This window comes from Oncorhynchus tshawytscha, linkage group LG15 (assembly GCF_018296145.1).
Source record: "Oncorhynchus tshawytscha isolate Ot180627B linkage group LG15, Otsh_v2.0, whole genome shotgun sequence".
Classification (NCBI taxonomy): domain Eukaryota; kingdom Metazoa; phylum Chordata; class Actinopteri; order Salmoniformes; family Salmonidae; genus Oncorhynchus; species Oncorhynchus tshawytscha.
The window spans coordinates 2342504-2367080 of record NC_056443.1 but is presented as its reverse complement, the minus strand read 5'-3'; the positions used below and the strand labels follow the sequence as shown (position 1 = coordinate 2367080).

The window sequence follows — 24577 nt, the reverse complement described above, 5'->3', positions numbered from 1 at the left end:
AAAATGAAAATAATCAATCAAATTTAAGACAGAATAAACTGTTTCTAATACCTGATAAAAACAACGTGAAGCGTGCTCCAGTTCACGCGCACCAAAACAGTAGAGTCCACCTGGAGTGACTATTTCTTAACTTTTCAAAAGAAAAACATTGAACAATTTCTAAAGACTGTTGACATCTAGTGGAAGCCATAAGAACTGCAGCTAGGTTCTTAATAATAAGGGTATCCCATAGAAAACAACTGGAAAATCCTATGACCTCAATTTGTTTTATTCCCTGGATGGTTTGTCCTTGGGGTTTCGCCTGCCATATCAGTTATGTTATACTCACAGACAGTATTTTAACAGTTTTAGAAACTGTAGAGTGTTTTCTATCAAAATCTACCCATTATATCCATATCCTAGCTTCTGTGCCTAAGTAACAGGCAGTTTACTTTGGGCACGCTTTTCATCCGGAGGTGAAAATACTGCCCCATACCCAAGAGAGGTTAATTCAATAAACAATGTTACCTTTTCAAAGAAATGTAGCTTGTGGAAAGTACTGTTTCCTTTTCTTGTTACTTGTTTGTCATCTTCATGTTTATGGTACATTTGTATGAATATCCTTCAAAGTCTGTTTGTTTAGAAATAAATAAAAATACAAGCTAAATAATGAGTGATCAAGCATGAATGACACCATCCTAGTTAGGTGGAAAAACAAGGTAAAACGGTGAACTGTCACTTTAAGAGTTTGTCTCCCAGACACACATTAACTCGGTTCTGGACTAAGTAGCATGTTCAATGGAGATTCTTTGTGTGCACATTCTGGATCCTGAGTGTCTATAATATCATATACACAGTGGTGTTAGCCCAGTTAGCTATCCTATTTCTGTCTAGACAGATGTTGATTATGGAGTGTGTTTGGGCTTTGGCTTTTCCTCTGTGGCCTGTTTGATGTGCCCACACACACATACCTCTTCTTTGCTCTTTCCCTTACTTCTCTCCTCAGCCACAATCCTTCTTGTGTCATGTTTGGCAGGCCCCCTTTTCCTTACTGGCTACTGCACCATAGATGGGATGTGTTAATTAGGTCTGTCAGAAGGTGATCTTTAACAGCTGTGGCTGCTAAGGATCAGACTGAGGAGAAAGGACTGAATACTGTCAAAGAAAATCTAAGGCCTTTCTTCTGCCTGTATCTCATTTACAGTTTAATTAATTTGGTATTAATGAACTGATCATATTAGTTGTCAATTAATCAAACCATTATTTATTTAATTGGTATTCAATTCAATAAACATGTTTATGTTTTTGTTAGTTACTTCCACCTCATCAAAAAAAAAGAAACAGCTTCATGAATGATGTAAAGTAAGTTACTTCATGATCAGAACACGTGCAGCGAAAAGGACTTTTATTTTGACAATTTTGTGGACGTTCCCACCCGGAAGTAGCTAAATACTCGAGGACACGTTTTTTCTTTCTGTTTTGTTCATGCATTTTAGAACAACATCTAATAATAATACCGCAGTTTTACAGCAGAATGCTGTAAACAGTTTTCAGCATTGATACAGTCATTTAGCAGACTTCTAACACAGCAAAAGATGGATGCTATGGGTATGTAGCTAACAGCCTCCTGTAGGTAGCCTAGTTATTTATGGCTTCAAACTTGCCGTGGACATTGTAGCTATTTTAGCACACAGTTTATTTTTACATGAGGGATCTATATGTCTCTATGGCCCCAGCTAGCTAGTTTTGCAACCTGGTCTCAGAGCATGTCGTATTATTCTGTATGTAAATCGACACCTGCCGTTTATTATGATATGTTAAGTTTCGTATGGTATGTAATAATTTGTGGACGATCATTAGCCATTTTGTATGATATGTTACGAAGTACAATATTACGTATTATATTACGTATTATATGTTACACATTTTCAAACGTACAATATGTTACGAATTTGCAAATGTATGATATGTTAAGAATTCTAGCTTGGTGGCTAATGTTAGGGTTAAGTTTAGGAGTTAGGTTAAAGGGTTTGGGGAAAGGTTAGCTAACATACTAAGTAATTGCAAAGTAGTAAGTAGTTGAAAAGTTGATAAAATGCAAAAGTTGTCCTTGATGAGATTCGAATTAGCAACCTTTGGTTGATAGACATTCGCAGTTCGGCGCGAGATCACCGTTAGACGAAGACTTGTTTCTGCGCATGAGCTTAGCTAGCCAACGTTGCCATGACATGTCCTACAAGCAAGATCAGGGATTTCTTATTGGAGAAGCAGTTATCTTTATACTGTACTGTCTTTGATATTACTGTACATCCTTCTCTACACAATAGATTACCCCCTCCCTTTCTCCTCCCTGCGCCTTTTGGTCCCACCTCTACGGCTATTGTCTGCATTTATGTGGCAGGTAGCGCATCAGAGGGCCATCAAGCACTATGGAAAGTTAGAGGAGTTTGTGACAGTGGTTACACAAACTGTCCCAGAACTTATAACTGACAGACAGAGGACATTGCTTCTTCTGGCATTAAGGGCAAGGGTAAGTAAATTCTGAAACGTACCCTGGGTGTAGTAATGTGTTTAACAATGTGTCAGGTGTATGAAGGGCTGTGTCTAGCCCAGATGTACTCTTAAGGAGCCTACCATTACTCCTGAAGGTCCAAGGACCTTATGCTATTTTCAGAGGTAGATTGGCTATGACAGCCAAATACTACCATCTAAACGTGAATCGATTTCAATTGTTACGTGATATGGTTCTAGAAACAAAAAACCCTCTACTTTCATATCACATCAAAAATAATTTCATAAATTCAAAAATGTTAACTTACTGTACACTGTTTTAACTGGCTTTATCACAGTTGCAGCAAACAGTATATTTCAGGTTCAACACGATTCTGCCGGACTTCTTCAGTTACACACAGGTATGCTAGATAGATAATTAGCGCAATTGGTCCCTCTGTCTTCCGTAAACATGCGCTGTAACGAGATATGGCCGTGTGGGAACCATAATTATCCCTATAAAGGTGTGTATCAATTAAATATTTTTTATTATTATTATTTCTCACTAATATGAAAGGTCCTTATGTTTCCAAAACCGTACCGCAAGCGATGCGTGTTAATGTTCAGATTGAGCATAGGGGCTCTTAACAAAACTCTGTACAGAAGACACCTTCATCCAATGACTCTTATGTGTAATGTACTAAAAGTTAAATTAATAAAGGTTAAATCAATAAAAAATAATGGAACAGAGTCATGATCAAGGGCTAGGCTGTGTAGACTTGACAGTTAATGCTGTTTTTGTATTCTGATCATGGAAATCCGAGCACATCATGTGTCTACACCTACATTTAAATGTGGCCCAATTCCCTTTTCCTGCGCTATATTCAAATGCCAGTATGCATTCTGCAAACGGTGGAATAAGCTAAATATGATAACACGACAACAACTTGATGGGAGTAGTTAACTACTGTAGCTTACTAGCCAGCTAACCTCTGTAGCTAGCCAGCAAGCAAAGTTAAAGGGATTGCAAATAACTCTAGCCAAAAAAAGGGCATTATTTTTCAAAATAATGCAACCAAGCTTTAACTTCCTGACTGATGTTGCTTCATTATATTCACATAATTTTCCATCCTCATGATGCCATCTATTTTGTGAAGTGCACCAGTCCCTCCTGCAGCAAAGCACCCCCACAACACAATGCTGGCACCCCCGTGCTTCACTATTGAGATGGTGTTCTTCGGCTTGCAAGCCTCCCAACAGTTCTATTTTTGTTTCATCAAACCAGAGGACATTTCTCCAAAAAGTACAATCTTTCTCCATATGTGGAGTTGTTAACCATAGTCTGTTTTTTTTATGGCGGTTTTGGAGCAATAGCTTTTTCCTTGCTGAGCGGCCTTTCAGGTTATGTCGATATAGGACTTGTTTTACTGTAGATATAGCACCTGTTTCCTCCAGAACCTTCACAAGGTCCTTTGCTGCTGTTCTGGGATTGATTTGCACTTTTCACACCAAAGTATGTTAATCTCTAGGAGACAGAACGCATCTCCTTCCTGAGCGGTATGACGGCTGCGTGGTCCCATGGAGTTTATACTTGCGCACTATTGTTTGTATAGATAAATGTGGTACCTTCAGGCATTTGGAAATTGCTCCCAAGGATGAACCAGACTTGTGGCGGTCTACAATTATTTTTCTGAGGTCTTGGTTTCTTTTGATTTTCCCAAGCAACGAGGCACTAAGTTTGAAGGTAGGCCTTGAAGTACATCCACAGGTGCACGTCCAATTGACTCAAATTATGTAAATTATCCTATCGGAAGCTTCTAAAGCCATGACATAATTTTCTATAATTTTCCAAGCTGTTTAAAGGCACAGTCAACTTAGTGTATGTAAACTTCTGACCCACTGGAATTGTGATACAGTGCGTTATAAGTGAAATAATCTGTAAACAATTTTGGGAAAATTACTTTTGTCATGCACAGAGTAGATGTCTTAACTGACTTGCCAAAATTATAGTTTGTTAACAAGAAATTTGTGGAGTGGTTGAAAAACTAGTTTTAATGACACCAACCTTAGTGTATGTAAACTTCCTACTTCAAGTGTAGACACGGCCAAGGATACAGTTAATATTTTTCAGGTAACTCTTCAGCTGTTTCAAGGTGAGCATCCAGAAGACCTCAACAAAATTAAGATCCATCTTGACAGATTCTCATCCTCTGGTCTTTCACAGGTTAGTTGGTATGGTATGTTCTTGCACTTTTCTGTATATAGGGTCAAATATATCACATTTTCTGGTTGCCCTGCTTTTTGTATCAATGTGTTGGGTTTATGTTACAGAATAATGATGCACAGATGCATGAGTTGGAAGAGAACTTCCTCAAGCTCACCAAAAACCTTCTTGAAGACCCAGTCGAGAGGATCCAATTCTTCAAGGTATGGCTTAAATCTTAATTGTGAATAACAACATTTTGTCACTGAATAGCAGACATTATTAACCAGTTGAATTATCAAAAAAAGTTTATAGTTAATCTCTGACGAATGGTCAGTCTGCCCTTCTGCTATAGCAACTGTGCCAAGGGCAGCAACATCAATATTATCTATCCTTGGTTTGCGGACGTACTTGTCTGTCATACAAATTGTGTGACTCCTTTCACTTGCTCTCTCTATCTCCCTCTCAGGCAGATTTCCCTGTGGTGTATGGCTGTGATTTTGACAGAGCTTTGCAAGCACTTGTTTCTCAGTTCCTCTCCAGACTAGAAGATCTGCTACCAGTGCCAGACCTTAAGCAGGTAGAGAGAAAACCAAGGGAGATGTAAATGTCCCTGCTATTCAATGCAGTCTTTATGAGCTCCATTTTGGCTCTGTTTGTTGTTATATCATCATCTTTAAAATGTTGCATTTAACACATTGAGAGTGATGTTTGAGATGTAAAAAGATTTCTATGCTTTTGTTACACTCTCATTTTCGGGGGTGCTGTCTTCATAGACTGCATCCTGGCTCAGCGCTGTACCCTCTGCCTCGGATGAGTGTCTGCAGTCTCTTTCTCACACAGAGGACCTGCAATACCTGCTTCAGCACCACACATGCTGTGGAAAGTTAGACAAACGTGATAATCTAAGCTCCTTTATCACAAGAAACACATTGTGACAGGCCACATGTTAACTTTTCTGACATGTTAACTTTTCTTAACTTTTTACTTTACTGTCCTCTACCCTTGTGTCTATCAGCATTTCCCTCCTCGGCAGAAGACTGCATCCTTGCTTCACTGTCCCTCCCTACCACAGTGGGAGTGTCATATACCTTTGACAGCAAATTAGATGTCTTGCCTAACTTGGAAGGCTCTACCCATGTGAGCAGAGAGATGGAAACTTTGTCAGACAGCAGAGATTATCAACAGGCAGAATCAAGAGCACGTTTAGAGGGAAACCAGAACAGTAAAGAAGACCGAGTGTCTACCATGGGTAGCGATGATGATGAATGCACAGAGAGAGGTGTGGAAGAGGAGAATGAAAACACAAGTGCTATGGGAAGGGTTATTTCCGAAGCAAAGGACCAGAGGAGATGTGAAGGGGCTGTTGGGGACCTGTGCGCTGCTGGAGCACCAGACCTCGCAGCCAACTCTCCAATGGTCACCTCCAGTGTGGCTCAAAAACCCTCCATATTTCCCGCCCAACTTACACTCAAAATCAAAGGGGACCACAGAGTCAATTCCTCCAAGAGATCTAGAAAGAGCCCAGAAGGGAGGATGGCTGAGTCCAGTGTGAACTCTGATACACCTCTGCTTGAATCCTCACAGGAAACGTAAGAGCAAAGTGTGTTGGAATTGTGCTTGTGAATTAGGTTTATATTTTATTTATTTATATGTATTTCTTTATTTAACCAGGTAGGCCAGTTGAGAACAAGTTCTCATTTACAACTGCGACCTTGCCAAGATAAAGTATAGCAGTGTGACAAAAACAACAACACAGAGTTACACATGAACAAACGTACAGTCAATAACACAAAATAAAATAAAAATAGAAAGATCTATGTACAGTGTGTGCAAATGTAGAAGAGTAGGGAGGTAGGCAATAAATAGGCCATAGAGGCAAAAATAAATAGAATTTAGCATTAATACTGGAGTGATAGATGTGCAGATGATGATGTGCAAGTAGAGATACCGGGGAGCAAAAGAGCAAGTAATAATATGGGGATGAGGTAGTCGGGTGTGCTATTTACGGATTGGCTGTGTACAGGTACTGTGATCGGTAAGCTGCTCTGACAGCTGATGCTTAAAGTTTGAGAGGGAGATATAAGACTCCAGCTTCAGAGATATTTGCAATTCGTTCCAATCATTGGCAGCAGAGAACTGGAAGGAAAGGCTGCCAAAGGAAGTGTTGGCGTTGGGGATGACCAGTGCAATATACCTGCTGGAGCTCGTGCTACGGGTGGATGTTGCTATGGTGACCAGTGAGATGAGATAAGGCAGGGTTTTACCTAGCAAAGACTTATAGATGACCTGGAGCCAGTGGGTTTGGCGACGGATATGTAGTGAAGGCCAGCCAACGAGAGCATAGAGGTTGCAGTGGTGGGTAAGAAATGAGGCTTTGGTGATAAAACGGATGGCACTGTGATAGACTTCATCCAAGAATGCGGTGATTGACAGAGTCGAAAGTCTTGGCCAGGTCGATGAAGATGGCTGCACAGTACTGTCTTTTATCGATGGCGGTTATGATATCGTTTAGAACCTTGAGCGTGGCTGAGGTGCACCCATGACCAGCTCGGAAACTAGATTGCATAGTGGAGAAGGTACGGTGGGATTCGAAATGGTCGGTGATCTGTTTATTAACTTGGCTTTCGAAGATTTTAGAAAGGCAGGGCAGGATGGATATAGGTCTATAACAGTTTGGGTCTGTCTCTACCTTTGAAGAGGGGATGACCGCGGCAGCTTTCCAATCTTTGGGGATCTCAGATGATACGAAAGAGAGATTGAATAGGCTAGTAACGGGTTGCAACCATTTTTGCGGTTGATTTTAGAAAGAGAGGTTCCAGATTGCCTAGCTGATTTGAAGGGATCCAGATTTTGCAGCTCTTTCAGAACATCAGCTGTTTGGATTTGCGTGATGGAGAATGTTTTTGGGCTGGTCAAGGGAAGTCAAGTCTGGGGTGAACCAAGGGCTATATCTGTTCTTAGTTATACATTTTCTGAATGGGGCATGCTTATTTAAGATGGAGCGGGAATCACTTTTGACGAGCAACCAGGCATCCTCTACTGACGGCATGAGGTCAATATCCTTCCAGGATACCCGGGCCAGGTTAGTTAGAAAGGCCTGCTTGCTGAAGTGTTTTAGGGAGCGTTTGACAGTGATGAGGGGTGGTCGTTTGACCGCGGACCCATTACGCACGCAGGCAATGAAGGATGATCTCTAAGAGGGTGCCCATGGTTACGGATTTTGGGTTGTACCTGTTAGGTTCCTTGATAATTTGTGTGAGATTGAGGGCATCTATCTTAGATTGTAGGACGGCCGGGGTGTTAAGCAAGTCCTAGTTTAGGTCACCTAACAGAACGAATTCTGAAGATAGACGGGGGGCAATCAATTCACATATGGTGTCCAGGGCACAGCTGGGGGCTGAAGGGGGTCTATAACAAGCGGCAACGGTGAGAGACGTGTTTCTGAAAAGGTGGATTTTTAAAAGAAGAAGCTCGAATTGTTTGGGCACAGACCTGGATAGTATGACAGAACTCTGCAGGCTATCTCTGCAGTAGATTGCAACTCCACCCCCTTTGGCAGTTTTATCTTGTTGGAAAATGTTAGGTTTGTTTGACATACACCATCAACACCATGCATCTTTACATTTGAATCCATTATATTAAACTACTGTTATCTAATACTGTGGTGCATTAGTATTTAACTGTACATGTGCTGTGGATCCTCCCCTAACAGGACTGGTGCTGAAGAATCAAGACCATTTTCTCCAGACCATGATGACACAGAAGAGGAAAACAAAGGTAAGACTTTTGAAACTTACTTGTAAACGGGGCCCCAAGGATTCCATAGTTGTGCAAAGACAATGGCATTTATTTTATTGCTTTATTCTCCACAGAACCTGCTTCAGGGGAGTCTTCTCGGCTGTCTAGCTGCGCTCAACCACCACCTAGTGACGTATCGCCATCCTCGGAGACCCTTTCCAAAGCATTGTCCACTGCACGGCGTATTGCCAACAAGTGCTCCCAGTGTGGAAGGTGTTTTATCTATCCATCTCAACTGGTTCAGCATCAGCGAATTCACACTGGAGATCGACCCTACAAATGCACCCAGTGCGGGAAGACTTTCAGTAATTCAACTGGGCTTTCAAAACACCACCAAAAACACTGTCTAGACGCGACATTCGATTGCCCCAAGTGCGGAGAGAGTTTCAGATCTCTCCGCGAGCGGTTCAAACACTTATCTACTCACAAGTCCCTCAAATGTCTGTTGTGTGGAAAGAGTTGCCAGACGACTTCTGATTTGCGAAAGCACCAGCAAACACATAGTGTGACGCCGTCGTTCAACTGCTCTCTCTGTGAAAAACGTTTCAAGTTCCTGTCGAGCCTAACCAGGCACAACAGGACCCATTCAGTGGAGGGGGGGTATGCTTGTTCCAAGTGTGGGAAAACATTTGGATCTTTAAGTGAACGGCTCCAACATAAGAGGACACATAGGGCACAGCTCAACTGTACGGATTGCGGACGGAGTTGCAGTTCCCGCTCCGAACTAAAGAGTCACCAGCAAACTCACTCTCGTGAACCTCTCTTCAACTGTCGACACTGTGAAGACAAATTCTTTGGGTCAGTTGAGCTGAAGATCCACCAAAAAACTCATGCAGTGGACAAACCCCATCAGTGTGATGCGTGTGGAAAGTGCTTTGGTGCCTTAGCCACACTTGTACTCCACCAACGGACACACACGGGGGAGAAACCCCACACATGTCCTCGTTGTAATAAGCAGTATATCTCCAAAAGTCAGCTGACGTCACACATGCGGACTCACACGGGCGAGCGTCCATACAGCTGCTCTTACTGTGGGAAGTGTTTCTCTCAGTTGGCTAATCTTACTGTGCACACAAGGATTCACACGGGGGAGAGACCTCACATCTGCTCTCGGTGCAAGAAAGGGTTTTGCTCAGTCGGTGACCTGCAGAAGCATGAGCGCTCTCACACCAAAGAGAAACCTTACAGGTGCACAGTTTGTGGAAAGGCCTTCACAGTGTCAAGTCATTTGACGGTTCACATACGCAGTCACACAGGAGAGCGCCCCTACACCTGCCCTGAGTGTGGAAAGAGTTTTGCGCAGAGCTCTGTCTTAACTAAACATCAATTCACTCATACAGGAGAGAGGCCATACCCATGCCATCACTGTGTAAAAAGTTACACCCGTCTCACACACTTGAAGAGACACCTACAAACACACACTTGAGAGAGTCCGGTGTGTTTTCCTGTTTTGGTTTCATTCTGAAAAGCGTTACATGGATTGCTGTTTCACTGTCTGTCAATGTCTTATGCTGAATAACGTCAATGTATAACTGAAAACCATGCTCACCATGCCTTTTTGTGAAACTGTAGTTTGTGTACATTACTGCCAACATGTACGGAAAATAAACATTTCAAAATATAAAATAACCTCTTTCAAGTTACAGTATGTGTCATAGACAGTATGTGTCATGTCACTTTCTAGCTTGGGCCTGCTTCTCTCTGGACGTTTGTGGTTTGAGTCAGTTTATTTTGAATGTAACAAAAACTGAGAAGACAATATTTGAACTTTGAAATACAACTGTATTTTTTTTCTTTCTTCTATGCAAATGAAAGCTGTTACAGTAGGCTTAATTTATTATATTCTACCTTACCTATTCTATATGTAATAAGCATTTGGCTTAATTAAAAATACACAAACAGGTGTGTACGTAAATGTAAATATTGTTTTTATTAAACTTTTATATATTACCGTTTATAGATTATAATTTCAACACTTAAACTGCTACAAATGTCATCTACATTCCCACATGGAGGTAGTAGGTATTTGAGCAATTACATGTTTTCTATTGTTAAACGTAAACTTGTATGCAGGTGTGTGAGGTTAATTATGGCTTATGGTCATGTGCATGCAGGGCCACTTTCAGTTGCCAAACTTTGCAGTGTGCGGGTTTCTACTTTTTTCTCATTTTATTCAATTGTTACCATGCACCTGCAAAAATGTTAGCTCAGATGTGAGAGTGCCTTTTGAATTTTAAAACTTTGCATATAGAAATAGAGCCGACATGATTCCTTGTCAGAGCAGCATGTTTGTTTTACATTACATATTTATATCTGAAAGTTCCAAAACTAACTTGTGATGTACTGAACCTGCCCCTAGTGTGTGAGGTAACTGTGTCATGGTGACTGGCCTATGCCCATATATGGAGTTCCTGCTGCAAAGGCTGAGATGACACAGACAGCCCAATTCTGATACGTTTTCCTCTAACTGGTATATTGACCAATCCGATCAGCTCTGAAAAAGATCTGTGATTGGTCAAAAGACCAGTTAGTGGAAAAAATATCAGAATTGGCTACTTGTGTAAATGCAGCCAAATATTCATATCAAATACAACTTGTAGACCTTACAGTGAAATGCTTACTTATGAGCCCCTAACCAACAATGCAGTAAAAATAAATAAGTATGGATAAGAATAAAAAATAAAATGAACAAGTAATTAAAGAGCAGTAGTAAAATAACAATAGCAAGAATATATACAGGGGGGTACCGGTACAGAGTCAATGTGCGGGGGCACCAATTAATTGAGGTAATATATATATATATATATATATATACATTTTTAATAAACCTTTTATTTAACTAGGCAAGTCAGTTAAGAACAAATTCTTATTTTCAATGACGGCCTAAGAACAGTGGGTTAACTGCCTGTTCAGGGGCAGAACGACAGGTTTGTACCTTGTCAGCTCAGGGATTTGAACTTGAACTTTCAGTTACTAGGCCAATGCTCTAACCACTAGGCTACCCTGCCACCCCTGTGGGTAGAATTAAAGTGACTATGCATAGATGATAAAAGAGTAGCTGTGGTGTAAAAGAGAGGGAAGGGGGGCAATGCAAATAGTCTGGGTAGCCATTTAATTAGGTGTTCAGGAGTCCTATGGCTTGGGGGTAGAAACTGTTAAGAAGCCACTTGGGGCAGTATGCATAGAAGTAGTTTAGCTCGTCTGGTAGGCTTGTGTCACTGGGCAGCTGCACTACTTTGTGGCTCCATAGCTCCCTACACCATTAACTAGTTGCTCCATAGCTTCCTACTCCACTACCTAGTGGCACCTGTGGATCTGTTGGGGCGGTATGCAAATTAGAGTGGGTCTAGAGTTTCTGGGATAATGGTGTTGATGTGAACAATGACCAGCCTTTGAAAGCACTTCATGGCTACAGACGTAAGTGCTACGGGTCGGTAGTCATTTAGGCAGGTTACCTTAAGTGTTCTTGGACACAGGCACTATGGTGTTGTGCACATGGTCCTGCCAGTCCGTGGTGAGTAATTGCAGTCCTGATGTCCAGAAGTTATTTTTAGTCATAAGAGACGGTAGCGGCAACATTATGTACACAATAAGTAAAAAAACAAGTTACAAAAAACGTAAATAAACTAACAAAAAACACAAACGGTTGGGGAGATGTAAAATTTCTATGCCTTATTATTAAAATGCCTGTCAAACGGCCACATTCCCCATTGACTGTGGATTGAAAATGTCTGATTGCTTGGGAATGTCCTCCCAAGCCCACTTTATTATGTTTGATTGAGATATCTAGAAAATATTGTTTTTGTAGGCTCTGATGATATCTGATTGGATTTTAGTTATTTGGTTTGTGGGTCATTACCAGTATGTCAGCCCTGGGCCCAGTTTTAAAAAAATCTATATGGATTTCATAGAAATATAATGAATAGAACAGGAATCCCCATTCAAGTCAATGATTAGTCCGTTCTATTCATTATATTTCTATGCATTTCAACCTATCCGATAGAATAGATAACGTTTGAAAAACTGGGTTCTGTTGATTCAGAACTATAATTGTTAGTGAAAACAGATTTGATATAATACACAACCAACTCTTACAGTGCAACTGCAAAGGTATTCAAGTCTGCAAGTTTTTATTTGTATCACATGACCAGGTAAGCTTTCTGAAGGTTAGAAAATGCCCCCACCACTTTGCGTATATTGTTTCATTTGCAGAAATCACTTCAATGAGACCATTTGCAAGATTGACACACAGTGAAGAATGTCAGGAATAACAAATGACAAACATTCTGTAGCAGAGTAGCGATGCATCTCATACCTTTACCTTTCTGGGTGTTCAATACAATCACCAGCATTACTTTAACATCGTGAAGAAGAATTGTATTTATTTTATCCACACAGAAGATATCACCCTTCTAGGAAACTGGTCCTGAGGTCCATAGTGTCGGGTCTGGATGAGACACTACCCCCCAGCTGGAGGACTCAGTCCCAACTTGAAGCTCATCTGCATGTAATGTAGTGGTAAAACAAATAGATGGGTAAACCTTGATCGCCGGTCACGGTGAAAAAAGTAACACACCCTATAATTTCAATGACTTTTTCCTCAAAGGTGGGTAAACTGTCAAAAAAACACTTCCGCTGTAGTAAACAACTTGGAAGAACCCTGTGAAACCTGTATGTCTGCATTTACACAGGCAGACAAATTAATATTTTTTTCACTAATGAGTCTTTTGACCAATCAGATCAGCTCTGAAAAAGATTGGTCAAAAGACCAATTAGTGGGAAAAAAGATCAGAATTGGGCTGCCTGTGTCTACACAGCCTATGTGAACTGTGCTGATGGAATCATGTTTCTGGATGGGGTGATAAAGATATCTGTTTCAGCTCATGTTTTACCCACTGCAAAGTGAGAACATGTTACTGATAGAAGCAAAGGAAGATAGAGGTAACTTCCTAAAACGAACATAGTGTCTTAATAGGGCTTTGGGCCTGCCAGCACAGCTTCAATGCCCCTTGCCATAGATTCTACAAGTGTCTGGAACTCTATTGGAAGAATGTGACAAGATTCTTGCTCAAGAAATTCCACAATTTGGGTTTTTGTTGCTGGTGGTGATAAACTCTGTCTCATTGTTCAATTGTGTAGAGATCTGGTGAGACACACCCTTTAAACCCCCTATGCTTCTTTGAAATCCTTGTTTCAAAGTCACAGATCTCTTCTAGCCATTGTAGCCAAAATAATGGGCAACTGGGAATTTTTATACATGACGCTAAGCATAATGAGATGTGAATTGCTTAATTAATTCGGGAACCACACCTGTGTGGAAGCAAAACAGCTTTCAATTGTCTTTGTATCCCTCATTTACTCAAGTGTTTCCTGTATGTTGGCAGTTACCCGTCCTTCTGAGCTTTGGCTTGTTTGATTGCACGAGGCCCAGTCGGGGGCCCTCTGGTCCACCCAGGACATCTAGGGCAGTCACGTCCCAGTTCTGAACAGTCACCTGTACGATAACCCTGTAAGCCAGTGCCAGATGGGAGCACACCAGCATGTAATGATTATAAAAATGCTTGACTCAATCATTCATCTACTTTAATGTTTTGGAATGACACAAAGGCTAAACGGTTGGCATTTTTAGATGGATATGTTTATTGATATTTTAATGCATAACTAAATTACAGAAGAGTAGATTGCCGATTATACTGCATTCAACAGAACAATAAATCACTATATCACCATGGAAATAAATCCAGGTGCTGAACATTTAAACAGTTTCACCAAAACTCCATATAACATTACGTAAACAAACAGATGGAACAGCCCCAACCAGTGGCTTATGTACATATTTGCATCCTCAACTATTATGCAGTGATTTTTAAAAAGGGCAAGTTCACTATTTAACAATTTATTGTTAGATGGTTCATCACCTTGAAAGTAGTCTATGGGCCAGGAAAACCTGTAATCTATGGTTCAGTTTTCTTTAAGCAGCCACTACAAACTTAAGCTAATTTTAAACACCTATAACTATAAATCAAAGGGAGTGATAGGGTCAATTATGCAATTGTTCTAAATGTACAAGCCAAATCAACTGAGATAAATCCAATATTTGGTTTTACATTAGCAAAAGGTAATTTAGCAATTTAAAAAACTTTTTATTTTTTATTTTAATTCATGAATGCCCCATATCACTTCCATTGATTATCAGCTAGTGGAGGCTCACGTTAGTTTGTAGTGTCTGTTTAAAGAAAACTGAAGCACAGATTACAGTGTCTCCTGGCCCATAGACTACTTAAAGGATGAGGAATCGTCAAGCTGTAAATTACTGAACTTCCCCTTGAACTGGGAAACAAGGCTTTAAAGTGTTGAGGATATGATAAATTAGTTTGGTACTGGGTGTACTTCCTGCATCTCCACTAATGCCACTATTACAAAAGCTCTACCAAAAAAAACATATTGTAAATACACTACATCTTTCAATGATTTTTCTTCATGTGATAGTTCAGGTGTGAACTGCGTTTGTAAGTATTCGGGCAACGAAGACATGAATATGGCCTCTCCCCTGAATGAACTAGCAAATGTTTTTTTAAGCAAGTTCTCCGGATAAAACCCCTCCCACATTCATTGCAAGTGTAGGGACGCTCTCCCCTATGCCCACGCATGTGGACCACTAAATGGCTCGACTTAAAAAAACGTTTGTCACACTCTTTGCATTGGTAGGGTCTCTCCCCAGTGTGAAAGCGCTGGTGTACCTGCAGATCCCCTCCTGATGGAAACGCCTTCCCACACACAGAGCACATGTAGGGTCTCTCCCCTGTGTGGAGCCTTATGTGCACAGTGAGATTACCTTTCTGAGTGAAACATTTCCCACAGTAGGAGCAGGAAAAGGGACGATAATTCATATGAGTGCGCATGTGATCCTTGAGGCGACGGTTTGTTACAAAGGACTTTCCACATTGGTGGCAATGATGTGTTCTCGGAAGTTGCAATCCTTTCTTCTTTGGAAGGTGCGACGATGGCCTCAGATCCGACCTCTTGTGGGCTTCCACGTGGTGCACTAGACTGGGCAAGTTGCTGAAGGTAACGCCACATTTGTGACAGTCGAGCGTTTGGACGACACTGTGACTTTTTTCGTGGGCGTCCAGTTGATTCGATTCGGGAAAGCTCCTTGCACAGTGACGACACTGGAATGGATATTGTGGTGATGTCTTAAAACTCTTCCCGCTCTGTGGACAGATGGACATGGCTTCGTTGTGTGGACACTGGTGTCTCAATTTCTCACGCAGAGAACCAAACTCTCTCCAGCACTTGGGACAGCTAAAGGCAGTGCCCACACATTGCATCCTCTTATGGTTTGACAGACTTGTAAAGAATTTGAATCTATTCCCACAGTTGGAGCACTTGTATGGATTATCCCCACAGTGAATTTGCTGGTGTTGGACAAGTTGAGACTGATAATTAAAGCACTTCCCACACTGGGGACACTGGTGGAAAATGTTCATGTGTGATGAACTGGAAGTAGATGGGGCACACTCATTTGAAGCTGAAGAAAGGGGAGTCAACACCTGAAACGACACCCCTGCAACTGGGTCTGTGGAAAAATGAATAAAAACATTGACGTTTCCCCTACCATTGCCCCACAATGGTCAGCTGCGGCTTTCCAAAGGGTAAATGTACTTAGCTAAAAGTTTGTGAGGTCTCACCTGTATCACCACCTTGCATGACACTGGTAGGAGAAAGACCAGAACCAGCCCTGTGAAAGGCACAAAACAGACATGCAAATTGATGACCATTACTAAGTCAAGTGGTAAAGTTGTTTGATGCACTGTTTAAAACAACAAAAATGTATAAATAATTCTCACATACAGGGTCTCAAAATATTCACACCACTTGACTTATTCCACATTTTCTTGTTACAGCCTGAATTTAAAATTGATTAAATAAAAAATATTCTCGCCCATCTACACACAATACCCCATAATGACAAAGTGAAAACATGTTTTTCGAAATGTTTGCAAATGTATTAAATTATATACAGAAATAATTAATTTACATACATATTCACACCCCTGAGTCAATACCTTGTAGAAGCACCTTTAGCAGCAATTACAGCTGTAAGTCAAAACTGTAACTCGGCCACTCCAGAACATTCACCGTCTTCTTGGTAAGCAACTTCAGTGTGGATTTTGTCTTGTGTTTTAGGTTATTGTCCTGCATCTCCAAGTGTCTGGTGGAAAGCAGACTGAACCTGGTTTTCCTCTATAATGTTGCCTGTGCTTAGCTCCATTCCGTTTACTTTTTATCTTGAAAAACTCCCCAGTCCCCAATGATTACAAGCATACCTATAACATGATGCAGCTAACAGTATGCTTGAAAATATGGAGAGTGGTACTGAGTAAGTATTATTTTAGTGCCTTGTATTTTAATTGTTTATTTAACCTTTATTTAACTAGGCAAGTCAGTAAAGAACAAATTCTCATTTACAATGACGGCCTACTTGTAAAGCACGCCTGGCCAAACCCTTCCCTAACCTGGATGACGCTGGGCCAATTGTGCGCCGCCCTCTGGGACTCCCCCGATCACGGCCGATTGTGACGCCTCTAGCACTGCGATGCATTGCCTTACGCAGCTGCGCCATTCGGTAGGCCAAGCATAATGCATGTTTTGGAATATTTGTTATTCTGTACAGGCTTCCTTCTTTTCACTCTGTCAAGGTTAGTATTGTAGAGTAACTACAATGTTGTTGTCCATCCCCAGTTTTCTCCTATCACAGCCATTAAACTCTGCAACTGTTTTATATTCACCATATATTCACCATTGGCGGTTTTCTTTCTCTCCAGCAACTGAGTAGACGCCAGTATCTTTGTACTGACTGGGTGTATTGATACACGACCCAAAGTATAATTAGTAACTTCACCATGCTCAAAGTGATATTCAATGTCTGCTTTTTATTTTATTTGTACCCATCTACCAATAGTTGCCTTTCTTTGCGAAGCATTAGAAAACCTTCCTGGTCTTGGTGGTTGAATCTGTGTTTGAAATTAACTGAGGGACCTAACAAATAATTGTAAGTGTGGGGTACAGAGATGAGGTAGTCATTGAAAAATAATGTTCAACACTTATTGCACACAGTGTGAGTCCATGCAACTTCTTATGTGACTTGTTAAGCAAACTTTTACTCCTGAATTTATTTAGGCTTGCCATAACAAAGGGGTTAAATACTTATTGACTCAAGACATTTCAGCTTTTCATTTGTAAAAATGTCTAAAAACATCATTTAACATTGATATTGTGGGGTATTATGTGTAGGCCAGTGACAAAACATCTTAATTTAATCCATTTTAAATTCAGGCTGTAACACAACAACATTTGGAAAAAGTCAAGGGGTGTGAATACTTTCTGAAGGCACTGTACCTTTTCTGTGCTGACTCGTCCTCTACATCTATGTCATCTTCATTCGCTTCATCACAGGTTTCATCGCAGCCTATAATATCTCTTGTGCTCCCCATTGCCACTAAATGTGCTGTCCTCATAGCCACACCAGTGTCCAGATTGGTACGGTTTAACTGGTCAGGGAAGGCATCAGATTCAATATCTGATTCCTGAGGAATGTCAGAGGAGGAAACTGCACAGACAAAAACAAATACATTAAAAATAAATTAAATATCTGCCAGGCTGTTCTGAATATCCCTCATTTACATTTTAATCTGTCAAATTGTTTATTATTTGGCTAATCCATTCAAAAAGAACAAGAAAGGTAAGGAACATGGTGAGAGGAAGTTCCTGCACATAAATCAGATAATTTTTTTATGGAATCCATGTGAGAGATGCCGACTCAGTCTCGACCTTTAAGTCTTTATTGAAGACTCATCTCTTCAGTAGGTCCTATGATTGAGTGTAGTCTGGCCCAGGAGTGTGAAGGTGAGCGGAAAGGCACTGGAGCAACGAACTGCCCTTGCTGTCTCTGCCTGGCCGGTTCCCCTCTCTCCACTGGGATTCTCTGCCTCTAACCCTATTACAGGGGCTGTGTCACTGGCTTACTGGTGGTCTTCCATGCCGTCCCTAGGAGGGGTGCGTCACTTGAGTGGGTTGAGTCACTGACATGATCTTCCTGTCCGGGTTGGCGCCCCCCCTTGGGGTTTGTGCTGTGGGGGAGATCTTTGTGGGCAATACCCGGCCTTGTCTCAGGATGGTAAGTTGGTGGTTGAAGGTATCCCTTTAGTGGTGTGGGGGCTGTGCTTTGGCAAAGTGGGTGGGGTTATATCCTGCCTGTTTGGCTCTGTCTGGGGGTATTGTCAGTGTCTCCCGGCCCCTCCGGTCTCAGCCTCCAGTATTTATGCTGCAATAGTTTGTGTCGGAGGGCTAGGGTCAGTCTGTTATATCTGGAGTATTTCTACGGTCTTATCCGGTGTCCTGTGTGAATTTAAGTATGCTCTCTCTAATTCTCTCTCTTTTTCTCTTTCCTTCTTTCTTTCTCTCTCTCTCTCTCTCTGATGACCTGAGTCCTAGGACAACCTGGCCTGATTACTCCTTGCTGTCCCCAGTCCATCTGGTCGTGCTGCTGCTTCAGTTTCAACTGTTCTGCCTGCGGCTATGGAACCCTGACCTGTTCACAGGACGTGCTAACTGTCCCAGACCTGCTGCTTTCAACTCTCTAGACACAGCAGGAGCGGCAGAGATACTTTGAATGATCGGCTATGAAAAGCCAACTGACATTTACTCCTGAGGTGCTGACCTGTTGCACCCTTTACAACCACTGTGATTATTATTATTTGACCCTGCTGGTCATCTATGAACATTTGAACAACTTGGCCATGTTCTGCTATAATCTCCAACCAGCATAGCCAGAAGAGGACTGGCCACCCCTCATAGCCTGGTTCCTCTCTAGGTTTCTTCCTAGGTTAAGGCCTTTCTAGGGAGTTTTTTGTAGCCATCGTGCTTCTACACCTGCATTGCTTGCTGTTTGGGGTTTTAGGCTGGGTTTCTGTACAGCACTTTGTGACATCAGCTGATGTAAGAAGGGCTTTATAAATAAATTTGATAGATTGATCCTCAGATGCAGTTGTTACATCAATAAACCTTATCTGACCATGTTGTGCTAAAATGATGCATAAAAAAATTATAATTTTCTATGAACTTACTGTTTGTGTACAATGTTCGGCATTGTTTGTAATTCTGGAGCAGAAACTGGAGATCTTCTGAGTGAGAGAAAGACTGCAGGCATTCATCCAGGCCAGAGGAGCCAGCACTCAGCAACAATGCAGTCTAGGGAAAAGAAGGACACAAATAAAATGACAAAATAGATTCCAGGCCTACTACAGTTATTCATTTGAATGCTGTTGTCTCAAGACAATCTTACGAAAGTGATTCTGCACCTGCTTAAAGTCTGGTAGTGTAAGCAGCTCTTCCAACCTAGTGAGGAAGTCACAGACCAGTTCCTGAAGTGCTTTGTCAAAATCAGGTCTGAATTCCTCAAGGAACACCACCTGAAAAGATGGAGAGTCAGTGAGATAATGCAAAAGGAAAACGGTTAGCCTACTTAATGATTGGTTGGGAGACCCTGCATGATCCTACTTTGGGTGCCAAGTCTTTTTCTTCTCTCTTGCCAGAGTCTACTAGTTATGACTTATCATACAACAAAATGCAATTTTTCAAGGAAATTATTACTAGGTTCTCTCTGGCTGTACCATCGATCCAGTCAAGCCATATGGCAAAGACTGCCTTTCCAAACTGCCTCAACTATCCGAAGCTGACTAGACACCATTCACTTTCCATTTTGAATATTTGCTGTGCCGGTTTGTTTTGCTTTTGAAGCGTTTTGAGATTCCATTTTGTAATGAGAAGAGCTATATAAGCAAAATAAATTATTATTAGGTTGAGTCAGGCTAAAGAAAATGTTAAACTAAAACAGGTTCAAGACAAGCTTGACAAGCTGCTACTTACTTGAACGAAGTGTTCACGCTCAACTGGGTCTGTAATCAAGCTTTGGGTGAGCTTGGCGAAGTTAGCTTCAGGTGATTCCATGCCTGCATCATAGGACTGTAAAACAATGTGGAAAACACACTGAAACCGGACGGTCATTTTTAGACTTGGTGTTAAAGGGGGTGACAAATGGAACACAACTGTCCATACCAACACTCTTAAGGTCTTGATTTAAATGTGGCTGAATTATCAGGGTGTTAATTCTCATTTAAGTGTCCAGCAGGGGAAAAAAAGTTCAAATCCTGACATTGCACTATGACATTTGATTTACCAACCTGAACCTGTGCAAGTTGAGAAGACTTTATAGAATAAAGGAGGGTTTGGAGGCTGACAGGGTGTTCAGCAGAAAATCGCCCCAAAGTTACCTGCAAGAAAAGTGGTGATGGAGTCTGATACTTTGCATAAAACTATTCTCTGCACTTCACCAAATGAAGTGATCCTGTATGAAAGATTAGAAAGAATTGTCTTACCCTTGCTCTCAGCCCCAAAATAAGGAGGGTCCTCTGTCTGTCAGTCATAAGTTCTGGGACAGTTTGTGTTACCACGGTCACAAACTCCTCTAATTTTCCATAGTGCTTAATGGCCCTCTGTTGTGATACCTGCCACATAAATGCAGACATCAGTCGTAGAGGTGGGACCAAAAGGCGCAGGGAGGAGAGAGGGATGGGGGAATCTATAATGTGAAAAGCACAGTGTGTTACTGTTAGATGGCTAGTTAAATCAATTACGTTTAGCTATGCACATCTTAGCTACCGTTATGTCATAATAACATTGTCATAACAAATTTCATAACAATCCCAGCAGACAATAGCTTGCGCCAAATGCGCATGTGGACACTCAATAACATAATAATAGCTGGCTAGCTAGTCAATAACATATTATAAACTTGGTGGATGGAACCCTGAATGCTGATTGGCTGACAGCCGTGGTATATCAGACCGTATACCACAGTATTATAAAATATGTATTTTTACTGCTCTAATTACCTTGGAAACCAGCTTATAATTGCAATAAGGCACCTCAGGGGTTTTGTGGTATATTGCCAATATACAATGGCTAAGGGCTGTATCCAGGCACTCCGCGTTGCGTCGTGTGAAACAGCCCTTAAGCCGTGGTATATTGGCCATATACCACAACCTTTCGGTCTTACTGCTTAATAAAAAATATCGAAAGGCACAGCTAGCCAACGTTAGATATACAAGAGGTTTTGCTAGAAACGACACAATAGCTAGCTAGATATCCAGCTACTTCCTTGATGTCCGAGTCGTCTTAGCTAGACACCAAGTGCTAGAAAACTGACTGAAACGTGGAGCGACGACCCGAATTTGTCCAATTAGAAACGCTCGTTTAGATGTTCCGTTGCAAAACGTTTAGCTACGGTTTGTTCTTATACGACCCTGGTCATAGCTAGCTAGCGACCTGGTTTTTACGCCCACCTAGGTTAGAAAGCTAGCTATCAAACACACAATATTGTTTTCTAATCTTGCAAGTTACCACCAATACCGTATACATACCCATTATGGCCCATGTGCCAATCAATATCTTAGCTACCTTAGCTAGTGAGCGCCGCATGAGACAGTAGAAAGTAAATCTAGCTAGCTAACGTTACCACCATAAGAGGATGTGAAACCTTTGCCACCAAGTACTATTTTAACGTCAGTGTCCAAAATGTCTTCAAAATAAAAGTCATCAATTATGCTAAATGTGTAATATTTAACTATCAAGTTATTCAATATAAGTATTTATGAACTTGATTATTGCCAATACAATCTGCATTTTAGTTATTACTAACTATATTTACATGTAACCATTAACTTCAACATTAGTATAATAAGAGGTCTAAGACATCTGTAACAAGGGCGTTGTAGACTAACATGAGACATCTACATCATCATACCATTATAGACCATATCTGTCTAAAATAGTATGCCTACTAATCACTTCCTCATGCTGTGATTGTGAATTGAATAGTCATAATCAATGGCAGCCTAAGATGTGTCCCTATCAAGGAAAACTATGTAAGGGTAGGGCTTACATCCGTTATATACTTACATTTTTTATTATGCGAGCCACTTGACCTACTGGAGCTTCATGGGAGTGGAGTCATAATTCTCTGTGACGTGTCAGACCGAGGGACCATAGGGAATTTGGTCATTTCTGATAGTTGATAAGGTATCCACAAATGTGTTTACCTGTGTTGTTCATGATGCCTCTCCATTGAGTCACTTTGTGCCAAAATAGAGTACGGCAGTCACACACACTAAACCCTGTTCATATAATTCACTGTACACTATTCAGGGAGTAAATGCTGATTGCACCCACAATTCTATGAAACTGTATGGAAGAGGGTGAGTGTTTTCAGAAACAGTGTGTTGTGAGTAGGGTTGCACATTTTGGGGAATATTCAGAGGTGGAAACTTTCCATGGGAATTAATGGAATATGTGGGAGTTAACGGAAATATATGCAAAGTAATATTAATACCACTTAAATGTAGATGTTTTTTGCAATGGACATATTTACCATATATGGAGACAGAAACATAAACCTTTTACCTTATCATAAGTAGACATAATTGCAAATGATTAAATTCTTCCAATAGAAAAAACAAAAACAATTTAGTTACCAATTGAACTTTAATTAAATGAGTTGACTCTTCACATGGGATGATTTCACCGAACATCAAAAGAAAGGGAATATTGAATGATCCCCAATGATCCATCGCATCTCCCAAAAATGTTTTTAACATACATCTGTAAAATTATAGTTTAGAAACTAAATATTTGGTTGTCTTCCTCTCAGGCTTCCTCCTCAATCAGACTGAGGCCTCATCTTCACTGTCACTTTCCAACCTAGATGGCTCATTGTCAGGCTCAAAAAGCCAAAACAAATTTGCCCAGATGGCCACCAATTCTTCAACCCTTGTATTGGTCAGCCTGTTGGGTGATTTGGTGTGTGTTCCCAAACAAGGACCAGTTGTGCTGAGGCCGGCTGATGTTGGTGGGATTTGGAGGATGATGGAGGCAACAGGGGAAAGAGCCTCAGAAACACAAAGTCCTTTCCACCAGGTGGCTGATGAGATATGTTGGCACGACTGCCATATTGCATCTCCATCCCAAAGCCCTTGCTTGGAAGTGTACTTTGCCAGACTGCCAAGAACCTTGCCCTCATCCAGGCCAAGGTGGCGAGACATGGTAGTGATGACACCATAGGCCTTGTTGATCTCTGCACCAGACAGGATGCTCTTGCCAGCATACTTCGGGTTCAACATGTAAGCTGTGGCGTGTATGGGCTTCAGGCAGAAGTCTTCACGCTTTTAGATGGATTTCAGACCTGCAGTTTCCTCTGCTTGGAGCAACAGTGAAGTAGGCTGGGCAGTACGGATGTCTTCTCTTGCATCTGCAAGCAGAGTCTGAACATCAGACAGGATGGCATTGTCTCCCTTAATCCGTGCCATGGCTACTGCTATAGGTTTCAGGCTGCTTACCACTCTCTCCCAAACTACATCATCCAGGAGGATCCTCTTGATGGGGCTGTCCATATCGGCAGACTGTGATATGGCTATTTCTTGGAGACTCCTTCCCCTCCAGGAGACTGTCAAACATGATGACAACACCACCCCAACGGGTGTTGCTGGGCAGCTACAATGTGGTGCTCTTATTCTTCTCATTTTGCTTGGTGAGGTAGATTGCTGTTATAACTTGATGACCCTTCACATACCTAACCATTTCCTTATCTCTCTTGTAGAGTGTATCCATTGTTTTCAGTGCCATGATGTCCTTGAGGAGCAGATTCAATGCATGAGCAGCACAGCCAATGGGTGTGATGCGAGGGTAGGATTCCTCCACTTTAGACCAAACAGCCTTCATGTTCGCAGCATTGTCTGTCACCAGTGCAAATACTTTGTGGTCCAAGGTCAGTGATGACTGCCTTCAGCTCATCTGCAATGTAGAGACCGGTGTGTGTTGTCCCTAGTGTCTGTGCTCTTGTAGAATACTGGTTGAGGGGTGGAGATTATGTAGTTAATTATTCCTTGCCCACAAACATTCGATCACCCATCTGAGATGATTGCAATACAGTCTGCTTTCTCTATGATTTGCTTGACCTTCACTTGAACTCTGCATCCAGCAAATGAG

The 24577-nt window shown here is 41.4% G+C and overlaps 2 protein-coding genes across 7 annotated transcripts; one reads left to right on the top strand and one right to left on the bottom strand.

Moving 5' to 3' along the window:
* Positions 1-1402: 1402 nt before the first annotated feature.
* LOC112264542 (zinc finger and SCAN domain-containing protein 2-like) lies at positions 1403-10428 on the top strand. Of its 3 annotated transcripts, none has more exons than XM_024441213.2 (10): positions 1403-1587; positions 2381-2509; positions 2829-2891; positions 4601-4693; positions 4801-4896; positions 5142-5252; positions 5449-5569; positions 5691-6264; positions 8388-8452; positions 8548-10428. In XM_024441213.2, exons 1-10 carry the CDS (start codon positions 1579-1581, stop codon positions 9897-9899), a joined length of 2613 nt encoding a protein of 870 aa, XP_024296981.1. In that variant the 5' UTR covers positions 1403-1578; the 3' UTR covers positions 9900-10428. The 3 variants fall into 3 exon arrangements, with proteins under 3 accessions (XP_024296981.1, XP_024296979.1, XP_024296980.1); XM_024441211.2 differs by having other exon boundaries at positions 2307-2509; XM_024441212.2 differs by lacking the exon at positions 2829-2891 and having other exon boundaries at positions 2307-2509.
* Positions 10429-14089: 3661 nt separating this feature from the next.
* On the bottom strand, positions 14090-22097 carry LOC112264541 (zinc finger protein ZFMSA12A-like). Of its 4 annotated transcripts, none has more exons than XM_024441207.1 (9): positions 21958-22097; positions 20914-21116; positions 20719-20808; positions 20405-20500; positions 19837-19947; positions 19603-19726; positions 17876-18086; positions 16165-16214; positions 14090-16052 (listed from the first exon to the last, which is right to left on the bottom strand). In XM_024441207.1, exons 1-9 carry the CDS (start codon positions 22013-22015, stop codon positions 14938-14940), a joined length of 2058 nt encoding a protein of 685 aa, XP_024296975.1. In that variant the 5' UTR covers positions 22016-22097; the 3' UTR covers positions 14090-14937. The 4 variants fall into 4 exon arrangements, with proteins under 4 accessions (XP_024296975.1, XP_024296978.1, XP_042153845.1 ...); XM_024441210.1 differs by having other exon boundaries at positions 20914-21042; XM_042297911.1 differs by lacking the exon at positions 21958-22097 and adding an exon at positions 21430-21938 and having other exon boundaries at positions 20914-21042.
* Positions 22098-24577: the final 2480 nt, after the last annotated feature.

What these genes read in the sequence shown, in the direction of transcription:
- LOC112264542 (XM_024441211.2), top strand. An exon ending in CAGTGCCAGACCTTAAGCAG is followed by an intron (nt 5,253 to 5,448) that starts GTAGAGAGAAAA and finishes CTGTCTTCATAG; the next exon opens with ACTGCATCCTGGCTCAGCGC. An exon ending in CACAGAAGAGGAAAACAAAG is followed by an intron (nt 8,453 to 8,547) that starts GTAAGACTTTTG and finishes TATTCTCCACAG; the next exon opens with AACCTGCTTCAGGGGAGTCT.
- LOC112264541 (XM_042297911.1), bottom strand. Translation starts at nt 21,570, where the DNA reads ATGGCCAATATACCACGGCTTAAGGGCTGTTTCACACGACGCAACGCG. An exon ending in ATTATAAGCTGGTTTCCAAG is followed by an intron (nt 21,043 to 21,429) that starts GTAATTAGAGCA and finishes TTTATGTGGCAG; the next exon opens with GTATCACAACAGAGGGCCAT. An exon ending in CTCAACTTGCACAGGTTCAG is followed by an intron (nt 20,501 to 20,718) that starts GTTGGTAAATCA and finishes ATTGTTTTACAG; the next exon opens with TCCTATGATGCAGGCATGGA.